Source organism: Salminus brasiliensis, chromosome 4, assembly GCF_030463535.1.
Source record: "Salminus brasiliensis chromosome 4, fSalBra1.hap2, whole genome shotgun sequence".
NCBI lineage: Eukaryota > Metazoa > Chordata > Actinopteri > Characiformes > Bryconidae > Salminus > Salminus brasiliensis.
Genome location: NC_132881.1, coordinates 7,785,884 through 7,809,219, shown reverse-complemented (window position 1 = coordinate 7,809,219; position 23,336 = coordinate 7,785,884). Strand labels below are relative to the sequence as shown.

General features: G+C 41.2%; 1 protein-coding gene across 1 annotated transcript; it reads right to left on the bottom strand.

Annotated features, from left to right (window-relative positions):
- Positions 1-66: 66 nt before the first annotated feature.
- Positions 67-16,943, bottom strand: capn2a (calpain 2, (m/II) large subunit a). Its single transcript, XM_072677424.1, has 21 exons — positions 16,606-16,943; positions 14,542-14,611; positions 11,982-12,100; positions 10,307-10,440; positions 8,624-8,792; positions 8,322-8,405; positions 8,123-8,208; positions 7,530-7,598; positions 6,318-6,478; positions 6,053-6,222; positions 5,858-5,869; positions 5,506-5,717; positions 4,270-4,306; positions 4,127-4,192; positions 2,354-2,411; positions 2,192-2,256; positions 2,017-2,085; positions 1,825-1,903; positions 1,623-1,739; positions 444-502; positions 67-280 (listed from the first exon to the last, which is right to left on the bottom strand). The coding sequence occupies exons 1-21, from the start codon at positions 16,840-16,842 to the stop codon at positions 257-259; spliced, it is 2,097 nt and encodes a 698-aa protein (XP_072533525.1). The 5' UTR covers positions 16,843-16,943; the 3' UTR covers positions 67-256.
- Between the last annotated feature and the right edge of the window lie 6,393 nt (positions 16,944-23,336).

Sequence of the window (23,336 nt, the reverse complement as noted above, 5' to 3'; positions counted from 1 at the left end):
GGCAGTAACAGAGACCTGTGTAGAAGAGTGGAGTAGGTCTGGCCGAAAAACAACCCCACAACGTGATTAAAAAGAACATTTTATTTGGTTCAAGTAAAGCAGCAAATGATACAAGGAGATACCTGCGATATACTGCCAGCTGCTAGCTATGAAGAAACGTGGGCCATGGTACTGTAGAGCTAGTGTAGAAGAACAAGAAGTACAAGAGAAAAATAATAATAATAAAAAAAAGGGTTGCAGGGTTGCCTGTGCTTCTCTAGATCATGGTGCATGTCAGCCACTGAAAGAGAAGAGGAAATTAGTCAAGAAAAAAAAAAACTACATCTGAATAAATTCAGAAACTGACCCCATGAAGAACCATGTTCCTCTGGGAAGAGCCTTCCCTCATCATGGTCCTTGTGTGGTATCACACCTTCAGTTATATGAGAAGTGTATGAGAATACCTGAGAGAGGTCCAGCTCAATGAATCCGCTTGAATGGGCATCGATCTTCTTGAACAATTCTACAAGACGGAGGACAGTCATTAGCAGACTCAGACTAGTTTACAGTATATTAAGGGTTAAAGTGCAGGCACTAGTTGTGTGGATGAATAAAAAGCAATTCATCAATTTGATATAATCCCAAAATAAATAAAAAAACAGCCTGTCCAGCTCAAGCCGATCAAGTTGGCTGACTATCTTAGCTCTTGACCAGCACAGGGTGTGTTTTTGTTGGAGTTTCATGGTGCAGCAGGTCTACAAGCATGCTGAGCTGCATGCAACCAAGCCAGACAACCAGTAAGACTATGCTTGCCAGCATAGGGTAGCTATGTTTTGGGCTGGATGACCAGCTTTTTAACCACCTTGACCATCAAAGATCAGCTTAGACCATCCAAAACCAGCTCCCAGCAAAGGCTGTATGTTTCAGCATGGATAACATTAACTGTAGGCTTAGATCATCCAAAACCAGCTACCAGCAAAAGCTGTATGTTTCAGCATGGATAACATGGATAACATGTTACATGTTTCAGCATGGATAACATAGGTTATGTTATCCATGCTGAAACATACAGCCTTTGCTGGTAGCTGGTTTTGGATGATCTAAGCTGATCTTTGATGGTCAAGGTGGTTAAAAAGCTGTAGATAACCGAACCGTGTTCATTTAGCACCAACTTGAGTCATGATTTAGTCTTGATTTTACATTCATTTATCATTTTATGTATGTTTATGAGTTGTCTGGTTACTGATCATGACTAGTTAGTAACCTAGCACTTTGAGGAGTCGTAAAAAAAAATGTGTGGCGTGAGATCACGGCAAATTGTGTCTTACTGTGAGCCTCACGGGCAGCCCCGTTAAAGACAAATACAAGTACAAAAAAGGCTAAAACAAGTATGTATGATACTTTCTAATAATAGGAGACACTGCAGTGCTGTAAAATGTACAGTACTGTAAACAGCGTTTTCATGTAATGTATTGTAAATATAGCTATTTTGCTAAAACCTGTTTATGTTTTAAATATTTAGGTACAAATAGTGGCACGTTTTTCCTACTACTACTAGAATTCAAGTACAATAGCATAATGTCATTTAAGAAAACAGTATGTTATTGTAAAGCACATAGCAAATCTGTACAGTGAATACTCACTGAACATCATCTCCAGGCGCGTCACACAGGCCACAAAGTTGTCAAAGTCAATGGTCATGTCCTCCTCTCCATATCGGGCAGCCAGAAGCTGATGGATAGTGTTGTTCAGACTGAAGCCTGTGGCAAAGAAAACCACTTAGCATCAGATACTTTATTTTTACCTTAAACACCACACAGAAGTCTGAATGGCCAGTGAACATACCTGTTTCCTTTAAAGCCATACGCATCTCTGGTGTACTCATGCTGCCAGATCCATCCACATCATTCTTCTTGTATATGATCTATATGAGAACAGTGCAAGTATTTAAACCCCCCTTAGGGGTTTTCAACCATTCCAGATTCAACCAGTCCATACTTGAACTTGTGCACATAACTATTTAGTGCAGAAACTCACCAAGTACTTCTGAATTTTCTTCCACAGCGTGGCGAACTCACCCATTCCCAGCTTGCCATTACCACTCTCCTGTTTCTCAGTTAAGGAATGCTGGGCTAACAGCAACATGTGAACTAGAAATAAGCTACTTAAGTTCATTCCAATTTTCGAGTGGGAATAATTATCAAAAGGATACATCCATGAGGTTTACCATGAGCCTACATGTATCTAAACTGAAGCCGTCTGTTTTAATATCTGTTCCTGTGGGGAAATTCGTTGATTAGGCCGTTGGTTGGTTGTAATGACATATGCTTCATATAAAACATATTTCTTCGCGTATTTCCACAGAACTACTTACTTTTGGCGACTACTTTATTGAAAATTGTTCTCAGCTCAGTTGCGGAGATCTCCATGTCCTGGTGAAAAGAGAACAAAGTCAGACATCTAAAGGCTTATCTTTAAAGTTGTGCTTTAAAGCGCAGATAACTTCGTTGCCAACTGGTAACAAACTAGACTTCCTCGCATTGGCTTCCTCACATTGTGCTGCGCAAAGCTCCTTAATTACATGGCTTATCAGTGAACTGAGAGCACTGAAGGTTGAACAAGATCAGTTTTAGACTGACAAATGACAAAATGTCTTCACTTGATCAGACAACACACAGTTTTCCATTGTATGTACTGTCAAAAGCTTGTCCAATCAAAGACGGTTAAGAGTCCATGATACAGCAAAGGTTTAGCAAGTTGTCTTTGCCTTCTGCCCTTCCCCTGAGACATCAGCAAAGGCGACAAGTCAGCATACAGAGAGGAGGTGCAGCAGCTGACAGACTGGTGTACAGTCAACAACCTTCACTGGAATGTAGAGAAGACCAAGGAAATGGTTGTTGACTTCAGGAAATCAAGACCGGACCACTCTCCGCTTAACATCAACGGCTCCTCTGTGGAGATCGTTAAGAGCACCAAGTTCCTTGGTGTCCACCTAGCGGAGAACCTCACCTGGTCCCTGAACACCAGCTCTACAGCCAAGAAAGCCCAACAGCGTCTCTACTTCCTCTGGAAGCTGAGAAAGGCCCGTCTCCCTCCACCCATCCTCACCCTCTTTTATAGGGGGACCATAGAGAGCATCCTAAGTAGCTGCATCACTGCCTGGTTTGGGACCTGCACAGCCTCTGACCGCAAGTCCCTCCAACGCATTGTGAGGACAGCTGTCCTCCGTTATGGACATTTACACTGCCCGCTGCATCCGCAAAGCAACCAGCATTGTGGATGACTCCACCCACCCTTCACACAGACTGTTCTCCCTCCTGCCATCAGGAACAAGGTACCGCAGCATCCGGTCCAACACGACCAGACTCTGCAACAGCTTCTTCCCCCAAGCCATCAGACTCCTCAACACAACTCAACTTCTGACCTGATATCTTTCTGGTACATGTACACTCTCCCTCTCTCTCTCTCTCTCTCTCTCTCTCCAACCATTTACCCCAGGAAAAAAGGGGAAGCATTTTTGCACAAAGTCATTGCACTAATAACTTTACTTTACTACCTCACTGGACTCTATTTATTACACATTGCACAACTTGCACACTACTGTCAATTATTTATTATTCTCTGGTCTGTACTGTGTTGTGTTGTCTGTCCGCACTTGTTTGTTTGTGTTGCACTTGTGTTTTGTATGCACTGTGTCTATGTTGCACCATGGTCCCGGAGGAACGTTGTTTCGTTTCACTGTGTACTCTGTATGTAGTTGAAATGACAATAAAACCCACTTGACTTGACTTAACGAGTGGGACTGGCTGAAAGGATGGTACCTCAAGACAATACTGATCCGACACCAGGTATCAGTACTGAGCTGATATTAACGGCTTTGGCCATCGGAGGGAAAAAGTGCATCTGATCAAAATCTGGACCAAATCTAGCCTGAAATAGCACATCCTCAAACAGTGTAACATCATGGTGTTAGCAGTGTGTTTCTTTCTGAGAGGAGGTGTGTTTAACCACAGTTTCATTTAGAAATTTACCCCCTGACTAGATTAGTGGCAAAAACAGCCATTAAAATGGGATCAGATGTTGCAGCTGGTCTCTTAGGTAAAGTGCATTAGCTTAGGTTATGACCTAAATGATTCTAATGATTTACCTCTCCAGCCAGCTTTGTGAATAGGCCCCTAAATCCAGCGTCAACTTCATCCTCCGACACAGTGTCCTGACAAGGTACAAACATGTATCAGTAGCATTCAATACAAACATCCAAAAACCTTAGAGATAAAGAGAGTTTCTCACGTCTTCAAGATCGGCCTCTACAGGGTCATCACAGATCCTGAAAGAGATGTCAGAGAAACTGAATCAGTAGGAAGTATTTATGAACACATAGCAGACATATCCATTTTGTACGTTGTTCCTAATAAACAATCAAAATGGCACACAGGAGATATAAAGCTCTAAACCAAATACACACTATAAAGACAAAAGTATTGGGACAGCTGCTCATTCATTGTTTTTTATGAAATCAAGGGTATTAAAAAGAGTTTATCCTGCTTTTTTGGAGTTACTGTCTCAACAGAAGGCTGTCTTCTAGATTTTGAAACATTGCTGTAAGGATCTGATTGTATGAATGTTGGATGATCACCACCTCACCTTATCTCCAACTCCCAAACTCATCCCAAAAGTATTGGATGGAGCACCAACCATCATTCCAGAAAACACAGTTCCACTGCTCTACAGCTCAGTGCTGGGGGGCTTCATACCCCTCTAGCCCACTCCAGGCATTAGGCAGCATGGTGCCAATAAGTTCATGTCTATCTCCCCCAGAGAGTCATATTCTATTGGTAGTACTTCTCTACAGAGCCTAGACAAGCTGTGTGTGTATTTGCACATCTGTGTCAGCAAAGGAGTAGCTGAAAGCACTCATTAGAAGGGATGTCCGTCCACATACATAGATACATATAGTGTGTCTATCAGTATTGAATATAAGGGCTAAAAGATATGAAGGTTCTGTCATCAATAAAGGTCAATGCAAAGGTTAAAGGAACTTTAATAACCTATCCATAATATTGGCTGATCTAATTAAAAATGTAATCTATACATCTAAGTGAAACTATATAGTTTTAGTTTATCATTTGTTGCAGCCAGCAACGACATTTCTCATTTTAAACTATAATATATATATATATCATATAAACTACTCTGTAAAAATGAATACTTATTAAATAATGTAACATAAACCCAGTTCTAATTGCATGATAATGATATGATGTTACCCTGTAACATTTCAGACTTTTTTACACATGTAAGCTTCATACTAGCCAAACTCACACTAGCATTTTGAACTGGAAAGTCAACGTTATGATGCAGTTCTATGCAAAAAGCAAATCTGACAATACAGAATGTTAATCATATGTAAATGAGACGGCAGTAATAACTGTAGTTCTTCTAATCTGAACGTCCTCAGTGTCTTGAGTACATCTCTGAGACATTATTAAAGCCCAGCATTAATCGAAAGGTGTCAGCGCTCCTTACTGCATTTCAGACTGCTTCTCAGAGAACACGCGAACACAGAAGTCTCCGTTCTTGTGTGGCTCGAAGGTGGAGGGAACAACGAGGTACTCGCCAGGGGGCAGCTTGAAGCGGGTGCTGACCTCTCGCAGATTGATGAAGGTCTCAGAACGAGCTTTCTGAGCATGGGTCAGGAAAAACTCCTTACTGAGGTGGACCTCCTTCTGCCCATGAAACTGAGAGGTCAAAGTCAGAGAGAAAAGAATTAGAAATAGTAAGCCGAATCAATATGTATGAAAAGACAACAGTGGAAAATGATCATTCAGTGTGTGTGTATGGAATCTTATCCATGGTGACTTCTGGCTGGGGTGCTAACCTCAGAAGGGACCTGGAGTGACATTTAGAAAGAAGACAAATGACACAGGTTACTTTGAACTGAATGTCAAACATGATGTTTTCATGGAGATTCAGACAGAAAAATATGCACAGGCTCTGCTGCAGCTCATCTTTGATGGACCTGAATTGTCCATCTCTATATATTTAAATAGTTTAACTGGCAAAACCTGCTCACCTCATAGATGGCATAGCCAATGGTATGCATGTCCTCCCCAGATTTCCTCATCTTGCGCCGGTTCTTCTGGATGAGGCCGATCACTACACTACACCCAACCTCATTATCATCAGGATCGTCATCCTCCTCCTCCAGCCTGATCTTATACTGCGGATTCATCCAGAATGTGTCTGTGGGCAAGAATGTGGGCAGAGTTCAGTGCTTTTACATCCGTGCAGCCATTTTCGTCTGGTTCAGTAAAGTCTATATACTGGGGAGTTCTTACATGGATGGTTCCTGCAGCCGCCTGCTGTGGAGCCTCTCCTCCAGCCGCCGTCAAATTTGCACACACTCCAGTGCTTCACAGAGTCAGAAGTAAGAGTGTCAGGAGTCAAAGTGCAGATCTCCAGACGGGAATAATGTCGTGTGAAGTCTGTAAATGACATCCTGAACACAAACAAAAAGAGTAAACCCCCCCCAAAAAAACATCAATGTCAAGTTTTGATGACGAACACACACATAATAATCTAATAACACTCCAAGGCTTATTACTGTAAGCGTATTACTCTAAGACATAACTACAGGGACTTCTGTAGAAACTGGTGGGGTTATTCTTTGGAAATAGTAGTTTGTAATAACACTTTGACCCGCCGGCAGGCCATAAGCTTTTTAGGAGGTGAATGAAAAGTAATTAAAGTCCGGCTGATCAAATGAGCAGAACAGCTCATCTTGCAACAGAACACAAATTCATTTATTATGAGCAGGAACACGCTGTACTATAAACTATAGATCATAAACACAAGGAGGTTAAAGAAAATATATGATGGAACAGAGCTGAAAGGGTGGGGAATGGTGGTCAGTATTTTACAGCAACTTTATGTAGTCTGTCGAGGTGCATCCTAGTCTACATAGAACCACAAACTACAGCTTACCTCTCTAATTAGCTCTTGTGTTGAGGAGGGATAGGCAGCAAAAGCAGTCAGGGAACAGAGAAAAGCAAAGAGTGGAAATCTGGAGAGCTATGAGGTTTCTAGCCCCAATGGTCTAAAATGAGTCTGACTTGGTGTAAAGGTTCCACTGTGTTAAACGCATCAATTTTTACATCATAGGTCTTAATTCAAATTTATTCACCATGTACGTACTGTGCACTCACTTTTTCCCATGTACTCTGCTCTACACAAATCAGAGACCACTTTTATTTGTTGACTGTTTGTTTATTTGCTTACATTTCTAAAGAGAACTTGCATTAAGAAAGGGAAAGGAAGATCACCAAAACTGCCTCCAATGAGATAAACGGTATATCTGATTAAGAGTCAGATAGAAAGGGGCTGATACATTTTTAGGAGCAGATGGAACAAAGTGCACCACAGTGTTTCTGATAAAATGGCCAGTGAGTATAAATATAAGGTACATACAACTAAAAGACATACATAAAATATAACAAAATATGACCCAGCAGTTCTCAGTGTCTGGAAAAAAGTGGGTTTTATTACTGTACCAGAACTCGCCATCATCAGCTTTCACGTTTTCACGCTCAGAGGCATCCACGTAGTTCCACTCGGAGGAGCTACATAGCAACAGAGTATAGCAAGCAAGAGAGACATAATGGAAGAATACATTATATACAAGATTTAAATATGGCAGAGGGTGTGCATGCACATTTCATTAATTAAACAGTTAAGAACTTTTCCTTAAGAATTACTTGTAGTTATCATGTACCCATTCATATTTACTTTTTACTGACATTGGGCTTTAGTCACTAACCATTCTTAAAGTAAAATACTACAGAAAAAGATCTTGCATCTAACACTCTGGGTTACACATAGGGCCCAGTCCATTCCCCTCCCCCATATTCTAATCACCCACTACATTGTGAGCTATTCACAGGTTCATCAGGTAGGCACCTCCCGTCGTCAGTGTTTTCTCTGAATTAAGCCCATGACACCTCCAGAAGGCTCAACAGTGAGGCATGGCGTCCCAGATCCATATCCATTAGCATATTCTTATGAAGGTATTGGTGAATGAGGCCCATTGCTCTATATTATTAATATTTAATTGAATACTGTTTAAATGGTCAGAACTTGATCATACTTGTCACTCCAGGCTCCGGTCCACTCCACCTGACCCCAAGGGTTACGCACTCTGATAAGCTTTTCCTTTCGTCCACGGAAGTTGACCTAGTACACATGAAGTTTAATTTAGGTTTCTCTCACAACACTGCTTTAAGTATGGAACTACTCCAACAGCCTTTGCAGAGAATAAGAAAAGGAAGGAAGCCCAGATGGCTGACCTCAGTAGCCCCTGTCACAGAGTAGGCGTGTCCCTTCACTAGCTTCTGATAAGTGATGGCTTCAGAGTCTGCCGCACTGGTGATCTGCAGAGAAATGAATTTGCATGATTACCATAGGCAATAATTGGAAAATTTGATTCAATTACTAACAAAATACAGCGACTGCACAACAGCTCTATTATATACGACAGATATAGACAGATTAAGCTGAAAAACTGTGGAGCATTCCTTTAACATAAAAACAAGTCCACTGTCTCCTCAGTCATCTAAGCCTGACTAAAAACATAATTAGTAGGTCATACGTCTATGGAGCATCCCAACAGAGCACCAGATTCCAGAGCCTTCTGGACGATTTTGAACATGTCACGTGGAGCAGATCTGAGCTCATACATCTCCGCTATTCCTCCAGTGAAGTCCTCAAAGCCCTCAGTGGTGGAGCCCCCAGAGAGAGCCTCGTAGCAGCCATTCAGCCTTAGACACAGAGCAGGTCACAGCATAGTATTCAATGCAATGCAAGTTAAACATGAAACAAACTGCAGTCAGTAAAGTTTACGAGGAGCTAAGAATTATGTTTTTTTTAATAAAATACTTAAAAATAAAAGTGCTACAAAGGGTTCTTTGAGTCATGCCATAGTAGATCCACTTTTGGCTTCATGAAGAACATGAAATCATGCATCTGACCCATTTAAAAGTTCAGGAATCTTTCTTACAAGCATTGTTCTTCATGGAACCAAAAGTGGTTCTTCTATCAGTCAAAGAACCCTTTCTAGTACCATTATTTTTAGGAGTGTACCTCCATCATTCAATCAATTGTCCAGCAGCTGCTAAGTAAAATGGTAGCAATATGCTATTTTTTGGCCAAGCTCTTCCATAGCTGTTCCTAAATTGGCAAAAATCCCATATTATAGTCGACAAAGATCTGAATTAGGAGACTGGGAGGGCATTTCAGAGGGCATGCAATAGGTTACAATAAAAAGAGTGTAGCTTTTCAACGGTGCTCTAATGTTGTACTTTTGTTGCTGTTTCCTATCTGCCTAGTTCAGATTAGCTACAACAAAGTTCAGCTCAATAGTGTGGTATTTTAAACACAGTAAGGCAGATTCATAGAACACACTGCCATATTTACCATGTTGTTAAAAGCAAATATTGCCATGGTAACATTTATAAACAAGGATTATTGATGTGTTGGTGATTCATAACTTGGCAACAAAAATATCACTTCTTCCATGTAAGAAGAAGAAGTGGATTTATTGGCTTTCTTTATGACCTGTATATCTATATCATTACCCCCGGCCAATAGGAGTAGCGCATTAGACTATTGAGCCTCTCAGAGCCCAGGCATTGACTTGTCCATTGTTTATTTGTTGCTGAATTTACCTAAAAGTACTTCTGCTTCTTTTTTTTTTAATATGAGGCTCTAATTTTGTGTTTTCCTGTGTCGGCCAGAGGAGAATGGGTTCCCCTTTTGAGTCTTGGTTCCTCTCAAAGTTTCTTGCTCTTAATCTGAGGGGCTGTTTCCTCTGGCTTGTTCACTCCGGGCCCGGATCTCTTTAAAGCGCCTAAAATAAAATAGCATAACACTAAGGCAAGAGGGCTGAAATACAATTTTGTTAGTAAGTCCCATGCCCTTGAAGACTAGAACAGGGAGGCAAACTTCTGAGTTGTTTCTAAGTAAGTGTGCAAAGCCAAAGCCCCCCCAAATTGAGAAAAAGATGAAAGTTGGAGACAAGGAGGTGGAAGTTCTACGAGGCAATGTTGGAATGAGAATGAGGATTCCTATATAGGGCTGAGTGGGAGGAGTTTGGGGTGTGGACCATAATTAAGCTCCCAAAATCAAGCTATTCATAACTCCACTTTGCCTGGCATATCAAGTTTAATCAAGCTGGTCTAATCTGGTTTGAATCACCATCATGAGGCATCAATACAGTAAAGAACTTTCATACTTTCTATCTCACTGGTAAAACGTGTACAATAGGTGCACTCACTTAGCATAAGCCTTCTCCAGCAGGGCACTCCAGAACTCAGAGCCTGTGGCTGAATGCACAAACAGCAGCTCTCCATCTCTGCTAGGCAGACGGTCATCAATAACCACATCTACCCACTCTCCAAACTGCCAGAACTGCGGAGAATGCGAAGAATGAACAGTTAAACATACACAGCTGATTTCACACAGTCTCAGCACATCAGGACCTGTCTGGACGTGGCCTTCAGCTCATGAAAAGAATGTGCTAATCAGACTTTTAAATATAACATCTTTCCTCTTTTCACATCCTCTTATTAAAGCTAACAATACATCACGTTCGATTAAAGGCACAGATTCATCAGGCTGCGGAACAATAAACTTGATGTGGAATTGAAGTTGAGGGGGGGTGTAAAATTAAGCACACAAACACATTGGAAACACGCTTCCTCTGGGATAAGAGGGTGTTCCTCTATCCTGACTCACTGCAGCTTCCTATCCTGACAAGAACTTTCCACAAACCACACCTCAAACCCAACTATGCATGTGGGAACTCAGTGTTGGGGATTCTTTAGAATGCAGAACATCTAATGTAACTATAGACATTTGCTTGTGTTTCTTCTAAGGGTTTACGAGGACGTTTGGCAGTCCGTTCTCTCTAATCTTCTGGAAAGTCTTTGGAGTTTTGACTGTCAATCACAAAAGCATTAGTAAGTTTGTGAGGTGCAGATGTTCGATGATTAATTCGAGGATCCGAGGCGTTATTAAATGAAGTTCCATCCTACCAAGGCTTTATACACTTCTAGCTATTGCCTGACACTGCGGAAGGTATGCATCTGGTTTTCAATGATGTTTATGTAGGTGGCACATGTCAAATTGATGAATACATGAATGCCGAGACCCAGGGTTTCCCAGCAAAACATTGACCAAGACACTCCCTTCAACATCTTCACTTTACTCTCCTTTAGTGCATGCTGGTGCATCGCTTCCCCAGGTGGACGGCAGAGGCACCCGACCGTCAGATAAAAAAGAAAACAAGACTCACTAGACTAGATAACCCTCTTCCATTGCTCCCAGATCCAGTTTGGACACTCATTTGTCTAGATGTTCTGTAGCATACTCCAAATGCTACGTTTTGGGACAAGGTCACAATTAAGGTTTTTTTCTAATGACTCCTCCATGAAGAATATGCTGTTGCAAACAACGCTGCACAGTGGAACAGTGCACCACCACTTTTGTCTAACCCTTCCTGCAAGTTCTTGGCAGTCATGTGGTATGTATATATATATATGTCCAAATGTTTACAGACACCCCTTCTAATGAATGTATTCAGCTACTTACAGTTGCACCTATTGCTAACACACATAGCTTGTCTAGTCACTGTAGAGAAGTACTGCCAAAAGAATTGGACCCTTTGCAGCACATAAACATGAACCTACTGCCACCATGGCTAATGCCAGACCTGGGCTAGAGCGGTATAAAGCACCCCAACATTGAGAAGTGGATCTGTGTTCTCTGGAATTATGGGGCTCCATGCAATACTTTTGGAATGAGCTGGGATGCTGATCATCCAACATCCTGACCTCACCAACGTTCTTGTTGCTGAATACAGTATATATATTTTTATATATACTGTATACATGTGAATAGTGCTTATAGCATGAAATATGAAATCAAGTGTAAAATCACCCCCTGTTTACCTGGAAGTGGAAAATACCAGCATAGTTATCTCCAAAGCCTTGGTCTGTTGGCACAACCCGACCCAACACATCTTCATTAAGTGTGAGGGAAGCAATCGCTGCCAGGAGCCAACAATCACCTAAAGATGGAAAAACAGAAAATGTCTTACAGAGAATAACAAATACATTATATTGTAATATACAGGAGCATAATAAATATCAGTGGATGAGAGCACAGAAGTTATTACCGTTATTACACTAAATTATTCTTTACATAATTACAGCATTCCAACATTGTTTTTCAGTGAAAGTAATACTGCAGTGCAGCATCTGCAGCATAGGAAGATTGCATGACCACAGAAAATAACTGAAAACATAGGAGTACTGCTTTAACTCAGCTAACTGCACGTAGGACTTCATTTCCCATAAGCCCTCAGTAAGTACCTAAATTCTTTCCAGACCTTCTGGAGATTTTTGCACACTGCATGATCCAGCCACACCCAGGGGGCCTGTGCTCACCACAAATCTTACAAAGACCACTCAGTTCAGCAGCGGAGATATCTTTCTTTACAGAACAGCTGGTTTTTAATAGCTTTGCAAGCAGCTTTGTATCACGCTAAACAAACCAGACTAGAGATTCTTGCTGTTTTCCATGTTTTGGGATATGTCATAACATATGCTAAGTAATGCTAAGTAATAATGTCTGCTCATATATCTCCATCATGGAGTCTATGTGTGAGGAAATGCTCTAGCTTTCGTTAAACAGAGGCAGTCAAAAGAATCACACAACTAAAGAAACAAGGAGCGAGGGTGGTTTAAATTTGGGGAAGGGACGGGCCTGGGCTTGGACTAAAAAGCATGGAAAACGATACAGCCTGAGATGTGGCTAAAAGCAAAGCCAAAGATTTAACTGTGTGCGTATGCAGAGAGAACTTCTTACATGACTCATGCAGCCAGGCTCTTTTTGGCTCAGCTCGCACATTTGTCTTGTGACTTTATACAAATGAATTCATTGGTTACAGACAGCTTCATAGCAACAGCTAGAAAAACTAGAAGGGATGTAACAATTGAATTGCAATGTTGCTAGCATCCAGCAATTATCATAAATAGCATTCTGTAAAATGGGGCAAGAGTGTTAGATGTTAGGACACTATCATGCACAGCTTTTGTTTTAAATATTATAATTGTATAATGCTGCAATAAAACAATAGTGGACACAGTATGTCCTATTTATTTTATTTTTCAGCTATTAGTCCTAATGCAGATTCCATTATGAATTATTTGATAACCGGTTAGTTTAGCCCCCTTTGTGGCATCCCACAGGGCTTTGTTTTAGGGTTGAAAACTGTGCTATTAGTGGCAGTAAAGTAATTTTAAGAGCGAATAAATAAGTTGTAGGCCGACACTTTTTTGATATATTGAGATGTTGGCTATGATAGCACTTGAACATTACAAAAAACATTGTATGTGAACCATTATGTGAGTTTTTCCATGGTTTATTCTTACCCTAAAGTTCTCCATCTTGCCTTTTGGGAACCTCGTTTGTGTCATTTACAAATTTACAGTTTATTAATAATGGACAATGTAAGGGACAGGCAGACACACAAACAGACATAAATTATTTCTGTGCTACCTTCAGTTATGTCTTACAGCTGATGAACAGTCTACTGTTTCTTTAATTCGAGGTTGAGACTGATGTTTTGGAATTTCCAAAACTTGTAAATGCCTTGAAACAATGAGTCACGGAAAACCACTGAAAACCAAACTGTAAGAAAACGGTAACAAAATTACAGAGGTCATGCTCCATTGCACTAAATACAATACCTTTTATATTTGGGGTACTTTCCCTATTTGCCAAATGTTTTACAAACCTAATCTAAGCACGTTACATGGCAATATTTTGCTTTCACTGTAGTTCATTTGTATGGTGAATTGTCACAGAGCTTTGTTTTGCAGAAATCTTGATTCTATCCAGGTCCAAGCTCTAGTATCCAAGCTCCCTAAGATGGCATTGAGGAAGAAACACTAAGAGGAACCAAGACTCAAAAGAGGAACCCATCTTCTGGGTGCCACCGGATACTAGAGTCATCATAAACCATACACCAACTGACGCAATCAGCACTGCATTGAAGGAAGAACCGCTAGATAAACCAGCGAGATCTACATTTGATATCACAGATAAACATCTGATAACAACAAACAACAAACATGTAGCTACACACTTTGAGTGTGGTTCACACAGATAAACAGCTCCTGAAAGATAATGCCTGTATGGCACTTCAGCATCGGAGAGGTTACGCCATAACCTTTAGATGAACCAGAAAAGCCAAAGTTTACTGATTTCAAAATTAAAGATGTGGAATTACCCAAGAAGTGTTCACAAATGCAACTCGTTTAATGCTTACGTATAAAGATAGGTGGGGAAAGGCCCTATAAACAGTGTAATTGCAATTGTAATGTTTGCAGTCTGCAATTACATGTGAGACCTGGGAAAGATGCACACTGTTCCTTATAATCTTCCTGGTTTTGCATTCAGTAAACAATCTGAGTTTTCCAACAATTACAGAAAACGTAAGCTTACCCAAGCTTCCTTGACAAATATCAGTTCTTGTCGCTCCACCAACAATGAACTCCGGACTGGATGTCAACTCCTACAGCAGCATTGGGAAAAAACATATGTGTTATGATAGCTACTCAGGCACAGTCCATATTCAATGTATTGCTTCATTCAGATTCTAGTAGATGAACTCAGGGTATAGGCCAAGACACAGGCCAAGACTGATTGATAGCAGTACAGCATTTTACACACACTCACATACACAAATATAAATACACAAAAGCACGTGTCCAAAAGGCCCAAATTGTATGTTCTTTAAATCAGTGCTGAGCAGTCAATGGTCATAACATATTATTGGTGCGTCCTTATATTTCTATTACTCAAATGTTAAGTATAGCTTGTGGGCTTACAGCTCTAATGTTGCATTATAATGTTGTTCCCGAGTAAAAAATCAGAACTTAAATTACATCATAGCTTACACGACACTGGACACAGCAGGAAATTCCAATGATTTTTTTCGTTTTCAGCAGTCAGTAAGTGACATGCCTTTTCTCCAGAAACGTATTGACTTTTGTATCTTCACCATGGTGATGACAGGAGCCAGGGGTCACAAATATAGCCATTTTATTTCCTGTCTGAAACCACTCTAAAGTCTGAGGTTAAAATAACAGTCAACAGTGTATCTCTCAGCCATAAATGTCTTTTACTAATCAAGTTTTGCAAAAAAATAGTATTGTCACATCTGCGAGGGAGCGTCAAGAGGCCTTAAACATTTCAGACATATGGTTCCTGTCACCAACACTATTTGCAACTCAGTAAGTTTCTTTAGATCAGTGCACTTCACAAATCAAGCTCGCTGACTTGGCTTACATCATAAGTTTAACTCTGGGTGTAATTTCAAAGGTGAATTCCCATTTAGTGTCTTATCATATAGCACCCATCCACTGCATTCACCTTTGTTAAAACACTAAGGTGAAAAAAACACACCATTTCTGTATACACAGCAAAGCTGCTCTTTTTTTTATTATAGGTGCACTGTATAGCCAGCAGAGCATAAATGGCTATGACTGAGAGACAGCAGGCCTATTGAAATGTGAGCAGCTAACAGAAAGACTATGGTAGTTAAGAAAGCCACATTGTGCAATTGTGGTGAACATAAAAGCATCTCAGAATGTACAACACATCCAGCCTTAAGGCAGATGGGCTACAACACCAGAGAACAAAGCCAGGTCCTACTTCTTTCAGCCAAGAACAGAAAGCTGAGGCTGCAGTGGGCACAGGCCCACCAAAACTGGACAGGTGATGAATCTGAAATCTGAAATTGTAACCAACAGCATGAATCCATGGACTCAACCTGCCTTGTGTCAGCAATGGTGAGGATGGTGAGTATTGTTGCTGACCACGTTCTTCACAGTTTGCCCATCTTCTAACGGCTACGTCCAGCATGTTAACGTCAAACCACGTCAAAAAGCACAACATGTCTCAAACTGGTTTCACGAACATGACAATGAGTTCAGTGTTCTCCAGTGGTCTTCCCAGTCACCGGCTCTGAATCCAAGAAGATTTCCATTTCATTTTCTGCTGGAATTTTGAGTCAGCATGGACCAGGATCTGAAAGGAATGCTTCCAGCATCTTGTGGAATCCATGCCACGAAGCTTTGAGGCTGTTTGGAGAGCAAAAGGAGGCCCTTCGGAGAGTATTTAGTACACAGTGTTCCTAGTAAAGTGCTAGGTGAGTGTGTAAGCCAGGACAGATAGACACTGCACATACACTAAGCATATATTTTCCAACTCTTGGTGTCCAGGATGACCTCAGGGTGATTCATTTGCTGGCCTCATGTCAGCACTGGCTTTAAACTCTGTTATTTTCTATAGTACCATCATCAGCTGTATAAGAGTCAACAGATCAAACTTTTCCTGCAGGGAATTAGGAAATAGGATATAGTAGAAGTTTTGAAGACTCAGCAGCTAATTAGATCACTTGGAGGAACAATGGGCGTTTCCATCACTTATCAGTCCAGGATTAAAGCAGTATTCTTGCTCTCTAAGGATTTAAAGATTGTATATGAAAGAGGGGGGGGGACTCACCCCGGGTCTTTTCCACTCAACGCCTCTGGTTTTGGACGATCTTGGTCCCAGCTCGTTAAATCCCAGAGATTCGGGGCTGGCCGGAAAAGTGGAGTCGCAGAACAGCTGCCCACGGCTCAGACATTCGCTCCTCAGACCCTCAAAGTTCTGGTTCAGGTACTTCACCGCATTGGCGTTGGTGCCGAAGCCCGCGGCCAGTGCCCTTTTCTTGGCCAGCGTGGACGCTACTCCGGACATCCTGAGTGTTGAGCTCTGAGAGTTTTCTCCCACCCAGCGCTGGAGCTTTAAGCGAGAAACTCATAGGAGGTAATTCCTCCCTCTCTCCCTCTCCCTGTGGAAAATAACAGCCATCCCGCACTCCGCCTCTGGATCCTGACAGGCGTGGCGATGGCAAACAAGCGCCTTCACTGTATTTAGGCTGGAAGCCTCTACAAGAGGGAAATGAAAGTTTGGTTATAGTTTTCAGACACTGCTGTTTAGCTAGCATTGCCAAATGCAGTGTTTTCCCCTGAAAACGAACCATTAAAACCATTGCCTAGCTGACCACACTGTTACAGATACACACACACATCTACTGGACACATGTGAAGGCCAGATGTTGGGTAGGTGGGAATTAGCTGAATGGTTGCCATCATCTTACATTCTTTGTAAAAAAAAAACAAAGTCAAATGTATTAGAATAGCTTTTTACAACTGTTGTTGTCACGAAGCAGCTCTTTTACATAATTAGTAATTAGTAAAAGACAGAGAAAAAATAATAAAATAAGAAGACATGAAGGATCCAAGACCCCCAGTGAGCAAGGCAGCAGCGACAGGGGCAAGGAGAACCTCCCTCAGAGCTGGAGGAAGAAACCTTGGGAGGAACCAAGACTCACAAGGGGGACCTGACCCGTCCTCCTCTGATTAGAACTGTTTATTAATTATTGATAAAAATGACCAAACCGTTTATACTGTTGAACTGCTCTGATCATAATCATAATATAATAATCATGGTGTGGTAGAACTGAATATAGTCATGGCAGTGATGGTCAGAGTAATGAGAGTATAATAGTTAATAGTGGTGATATTATTAATAGTGGCAGAGAGTTAAGAGTCCATTTAGGGTTTAACATGGTCATTAGACAGGTAGCAGTGGTAGGAGGGTGTGCAGCTGGTCTGGCATGGGTGGTGGTGGGGGTGGAAGGCCTGCTGGTTGTACTGGTAGGAGGCAGCTGGTCTGACGCTGGTAGAGGGGACCTCAGCGGGTGAGCATTTACTTGGAGAAGGTAAAGAGACAGAGTTAGTCCTGAAGTCAAAAAAATAATAAAAAAAATAGCCTGGCAAGATCAAGATGGTCAAACTGGTTTAAGATGCTTACCAGCTTAGCTCTTGACCAGCATAAGGTCTGTTTTATGTTGAGTTTGATGTTTAATCTGGTCTAAAAGCCATGACCAATCAGCATGGTTGACCAGCATGACCATCATGATGATGCAAGCCTCCAATGCAGCCATCTTCAGCTCTTGCTTGTTTCGGGCCTTTGTGCCCTTTGAGTTTTGTCTCTTCAGCAAGTGGAACGCATGCTCAGTTGGATTTGAATCACTGGAACTTGAGCAGATAGGATCCTGTGTGTCTCAGAATCCATTGTGCTGCTGCCGTCAGCAGTCCCATCACCAGTGAAGATAAGTGTACCACTATCTATGGCAACCATACTTTCCCAAGCCTTGACATGTTTCGCAGATGAGGTGGTGTGCTTTGGATCGTGTGGGCAGTTCCTTTTCCTCTCCACACTTTACTCTTACCATCACTCTGAGACAGGTTAATCTTGGCCGTATCCATCCACAAGACCTTCTTTTCCAGAATTCTGCAGCTCCTTTAAGTCCTTTCTCTGCTAACTGTGACCTGGCCATTGTGGTATTAGCGGTTTGCACCTTGTGGCCTCTGTATTTCAGTTCTGGTCTTCTGTAGATAGTAGTCTCTGATAATCACACACCCACCTCCTGAAGGCTGTTTCTGATCTGTCGAGCAGACAAGTGAGGACTTCTCTTTACCTTCCGGTCCTTTCGTTCATCCTACTTACTGATATTCCACACAGTGGACGTTGTAATCCCAAGGTTGGACAGATCTCTCTAATGGTTTAACTCAATGGTTTTTCAGCCTCATTAGAGCTTCTTTAACTTTCATTGGGACGGCTCTTCTCCGCATGTCAAACAACGACTATTACAAACCTAAGTATCTCATGCCTGCACTAATAAAGCAATGGAATACACTTGATTATTCATAAAGTCCTGAAATGACTTAAATTAAAATTAAATGACCCTTAAATTAAACTCTGGAATGTGTGCTTTAATCAAGTCTGATTGGTTTGGCACTGTACATGTCAAGTCAAATCCATCACTACACAATGTCTCATGTCTTGCAACCATGTCATGCTATTACAGCCATTACAACCATATTATTTATAATAACAATTTCCTGCTATTATATTATGAGACACTCCTCAGACAGCTTGTTCAACCTGTAGACGTTTGGAGATCACTCCAAATTACTCTTAGCAAATTCTTAGCCTAGATTCAGACTTCAAGCACTGCACGCTCCTCTTAAAGTGTTTATTAAGTGAATACGTGACCTAAACCTTAAATCTACACCTAAACATAAAAGGGTAATGGTAAGGTTAGGGTTAGATGTAGGAATACATTCAATATACAATCATTTACATTCAGCTTAGAGTTCAGTGGCATTTAAAAGGCAGTAAGCTCAATGTTAGTTGAATATCTACGAGGCGTCTACAATGGACCAGAACAGAAGGGTAATGCAAGTGGGACGTACTGTGGCCAGTTACTCCAAACACTTCCCCTATTACAACGTCATACTCACCTGTATTGCCAAGCCTTTCTAGAGAAGCTGGTTGTCCCTCAGCTGCTTACATATAAACAGGGTCATTTGAGTGTCACAAAATGCTCCATGTTGTGTTATAATCCTTCTTTTCTTTATAGTTTGATGACTGCATTACTTTTCATTTAATTCCCAGCTACTGAAGAGCCTTTACTAATGTAACTATAGTTAATTCACCAAACAGCCTCGGCCAAGTCTGTACATTTTGCCCTCTTGTCATGTTATATCTCTATTCATGTCTTTTTAATAGAAAACAAACATTTAATTATTGTTTTTTTTTTCTAAATTAATACAGGGTCAGAAACATACATACAGCACACCTAATATTTGGTTTAATGTTCCTTAGCAGGGTGGACCTTGACCAAAACCCATGGTAGCCATCAACAAGTTTGTGGCAGATTTTTGGCAGATTCAATTAAGTTCAACTAAATTGGTTGGTTTCCTGTCACAAACCTGACTTTAGGCAAAGTTCATTATAGGGTTGATAGGCCATTCCAAAAGCTTAATGTTAGTCTGCTTTATCCATTTACAAACACCTATGGTGTGTGTTTGGGGTCACTGCCCTGTCCCATAAACATCTGCACCTTAGAGTAAACCTGGGTGCTAGCTTCTTATTTATTCACTTGGAAACCCTATAAATGAGGCACATAATAAGCCTACAATGTTTATGCAGAGAAATTAGCTTACAGTTTCATAACTTCTACATTAGACTACTGCTCTGCAGTCAGTCCAAATAGGCTCACTGGGTGCTCAGCAGAAAAGTTCTGAGCATATTACTCCAGTCTTGTTGAGTTTACACTGGCTTCTCGTTAAGATCCGCATTGACTACGAGTTCTTGCTTATGACATTTAAAGCTCCTGGTGGCCTAGCTCAAGCAGATCATTCCAATTTCTTGATGTGTTCTAGCCCATCCAGACTGCATCGCTCAGCTGGGGCCAGGCTTACTATAAACTCCCAGGATAACTCACAGCTCAGTGAGTACAAGATCTTTGTGTTTGGAGGGACATGTAACGCCAGAATTAAAATAGAACAACTTTAATTTTTAGAAGAGTAATATACATAATAAAAACTCACATGCCTATTTTGTGCCCTTAAGACCAACATTAACCTAATTTGAAAACAATCATGGATTCGTACATGTCATACATTTTTACCATGTATAGATCACAACATATATAGTGCAGTGTATTATACAGGACAGCAGACACTGACCAATCACATCCTGAAGAGTGTTTGTGATTGATCAGGATCAAGAATTCTTACTTGGCTCACTAGGCCTGCTAGTAATTGGCTTACTTATCAGCTTACTTATTTAAGGCCTTCATTGGCACAACCCAATTTTGTCCAACCAAGGTCCAAAAATAACCAAAGACCTAGGATCAAGACTGCATACTGGAAACTCCCTATAATTGCACTTATGAAGCAATTAAGCACAATCACAAACACTCACAAACACCAAAATGGGCAGCCACACTATATGGACAAAAGTATTGGGACATCTGCTCATTCATTGTTTTTTTCCCCCAAAAAACAAAGGTATTAAAAAGAGTTTATCCTGATATTGTTGGAGTAACTGTCTTTACTGTCCAGAAAAAGCTTTCTACTCAGTTTTGGATAATAGCATTCAGCATCAAGAGCGTTGATGAGGTCAGGAGGCTGGATGAGCACCATTCCACCTCAGCCCCAACCCTCAGTATTCAAACTATCCCAAAGGTACTGGATGGAGCATCCAACATCATTCCAGAGAACACAGTTCCACTGCTCCACAGTTCAGTGCTGGGGTTTCTTTACAGCTCTCTAGCCCATGCCTGGGACTGGGAGTAGACAAGCTGTGTGTGTGTGTGCATCTGCACATATGTGTCAGCAATGTGTGACACAGACTTAAAGTAGCTCAATGTATTTATTAGAAGGGGTGTCCACAAACATTTGGACATATAGTGTTTGTGCAAATACTGGCCTACATGGTTAAACTAAAATATACAGAAATACCTTTGGTTAAAAACTGGTAATTAGTGTGGAACAGGGTCTGTCTTAATGACTGTCATCTGCCTGACAGGTGTTAATAGGAGTGTCTTTACCCCAAAACAAAAGGGCATGATATCCCACATTAGGGCTGTATATAACGACTAATGGAACTGAGCTTGTTTTACCATCCATCAGCACACCACTCTCCTCAAGGTGCAGACCCACTGTGTGCAAATCGGTCTTATAAACTCCTATCTCCTACCTAGTCTCTTTAAATGGTTCTTTATGGACATCATGTTTACAGAGATGTGTGAGTGTTTTTGTTTACCAATAATTAAGGTTATTTTAAGGTCATAAATCTCGATTATGGCTTGTAGAACCATTTGAAGCACATTTACAGTCCACCACTGTTCTATATGCTTTCTCCCCAACAGTGCCATCAGCTCCCAGCATTGCTCTTTCTCAACTCTGCCTTTGACTAAAGTGTGAACACATCATCTGCTGATCTCAAGCATGGATTTGGCATGTTCTGCCTCAGTCACTGCTCCTGATCCAGCCCCAGGCACTCATACAGTATAACCCAGGACTCAGGTACTGATCCTACTCCTCCTACCCCATGCTGACACATGATGCTACACTGCCTCCTGCTGTTCCTAAAGGTTTTAGGGTGTGTCACTGGATCACAACTGAAATGGGTTGCAGCTTAGGGAAATGGCACGCCCAGTGGCCAGGGTGGTAGAACCACGACATAGCCTTTGGTGACAATGGCTACTCCCATTACAGCATTATGCCTGGATCAGTTGGATCATTGACTGCCCAGTAGTGCGTACTGCTTGTCTTTTTTTTTTTGCTCTCTTTCCTTCCATGTATTTTTTTTGTTATTTGGGTGAACTGGGTGGGTCACGTCCTTCAGCACTCTTTGTTTGTTATCCCAGTCGTTGCCAGGCTATTTTCCCTTTATTGCCTATAGTACCACCCTGTGGTCTAGCCTTTTTTTCCAGGCTTGTTGTTTTTTTCTACGGGATCTGCCATGCACTAGCATTTAGCATATTTACCATATTTAGAATAGCCTTGCTTTTCTCCTCCTGCTCCTTGCTTGATGTAGTTCTCCAGGGCAAGTTTTCTCACTTCCATTAAGCCTGCGTTCAGTCAACATGCCTGTATTCCCTGACTTTAAGTATTTATCCTTCAACAGGGTTAAGAAAAGGTGTTAAAAAACAAAAATATGGAATATATAGACCATTTAATGTCATTATTATATATCAGTCTGTTCTGTAACTAGAAAACTCTAATTTGAAAGTTTATGGAATGAGATCTTTATATCTAAATACTTCTCTAAAATGTTCTATATACTCCACCATGCCATACAATCATTATTTCAAGTGCAAGGGCTGTAAATTCCTCAAATGCCACCCCTGCAAGCTCACAACAGATTCATCATGACTCAGCCACAGGTTTCAGTAGTCAGTAGCTTGTACGTTCAACACCACCATATTCGATACACTCAAAGAGCCAATTGACCAACCTTTATTTTTCAGAGCGTGTCTTTTTCCAGGAACCTGTGGCTGAGCCATGATGACGCTGTCGTGAGCCTACAGGGGTGGCATTTAAGGAATTTACTGCTCAAACTGCACTTGAAATAATCATTGTTTTCTTGGTGCATACATGTTGAAATAAGTACGGACTGGCAGCCCATAATTACATCTCTCACTGAAAAGACTACCTGACCTCTATGCTTCAGATCTGTGCATCCTGCAGCCTGTGTTATCCTTCAACATCGCCTGACTCTGCCCTCTGCTGACCATATCTGTGCGCTACCCCCGGTACAGCTGGGCATCTGTATACAGAAACATAATGCATGCATAGGAGCAGATGTGAGTTATACAGTATATCTGT

Coding starts and splice junctions, on each gene's coding strand:
- capn2a (XM_072677424.1), bottom strand. CDS start 16,842: ATGTCCGGAGTAGCGTCCACGCTGGCCAAGAAAAGGGCACTGGCCGCG. Junction 6,223..6,317: donor CGGCTGCAGGAACCATCCAT/GTAAGAACTCCC, acceptor TCTTGCCCACAG/ACACATTCTGGATGAATCCG. Junction 2,257..2,353: donor CAATAAAGTAGTCGCCAAAA/GTAAGTAGTTCT, acceptor ATTTCCCCACAG/GAACAGATATTAAAACAGAC.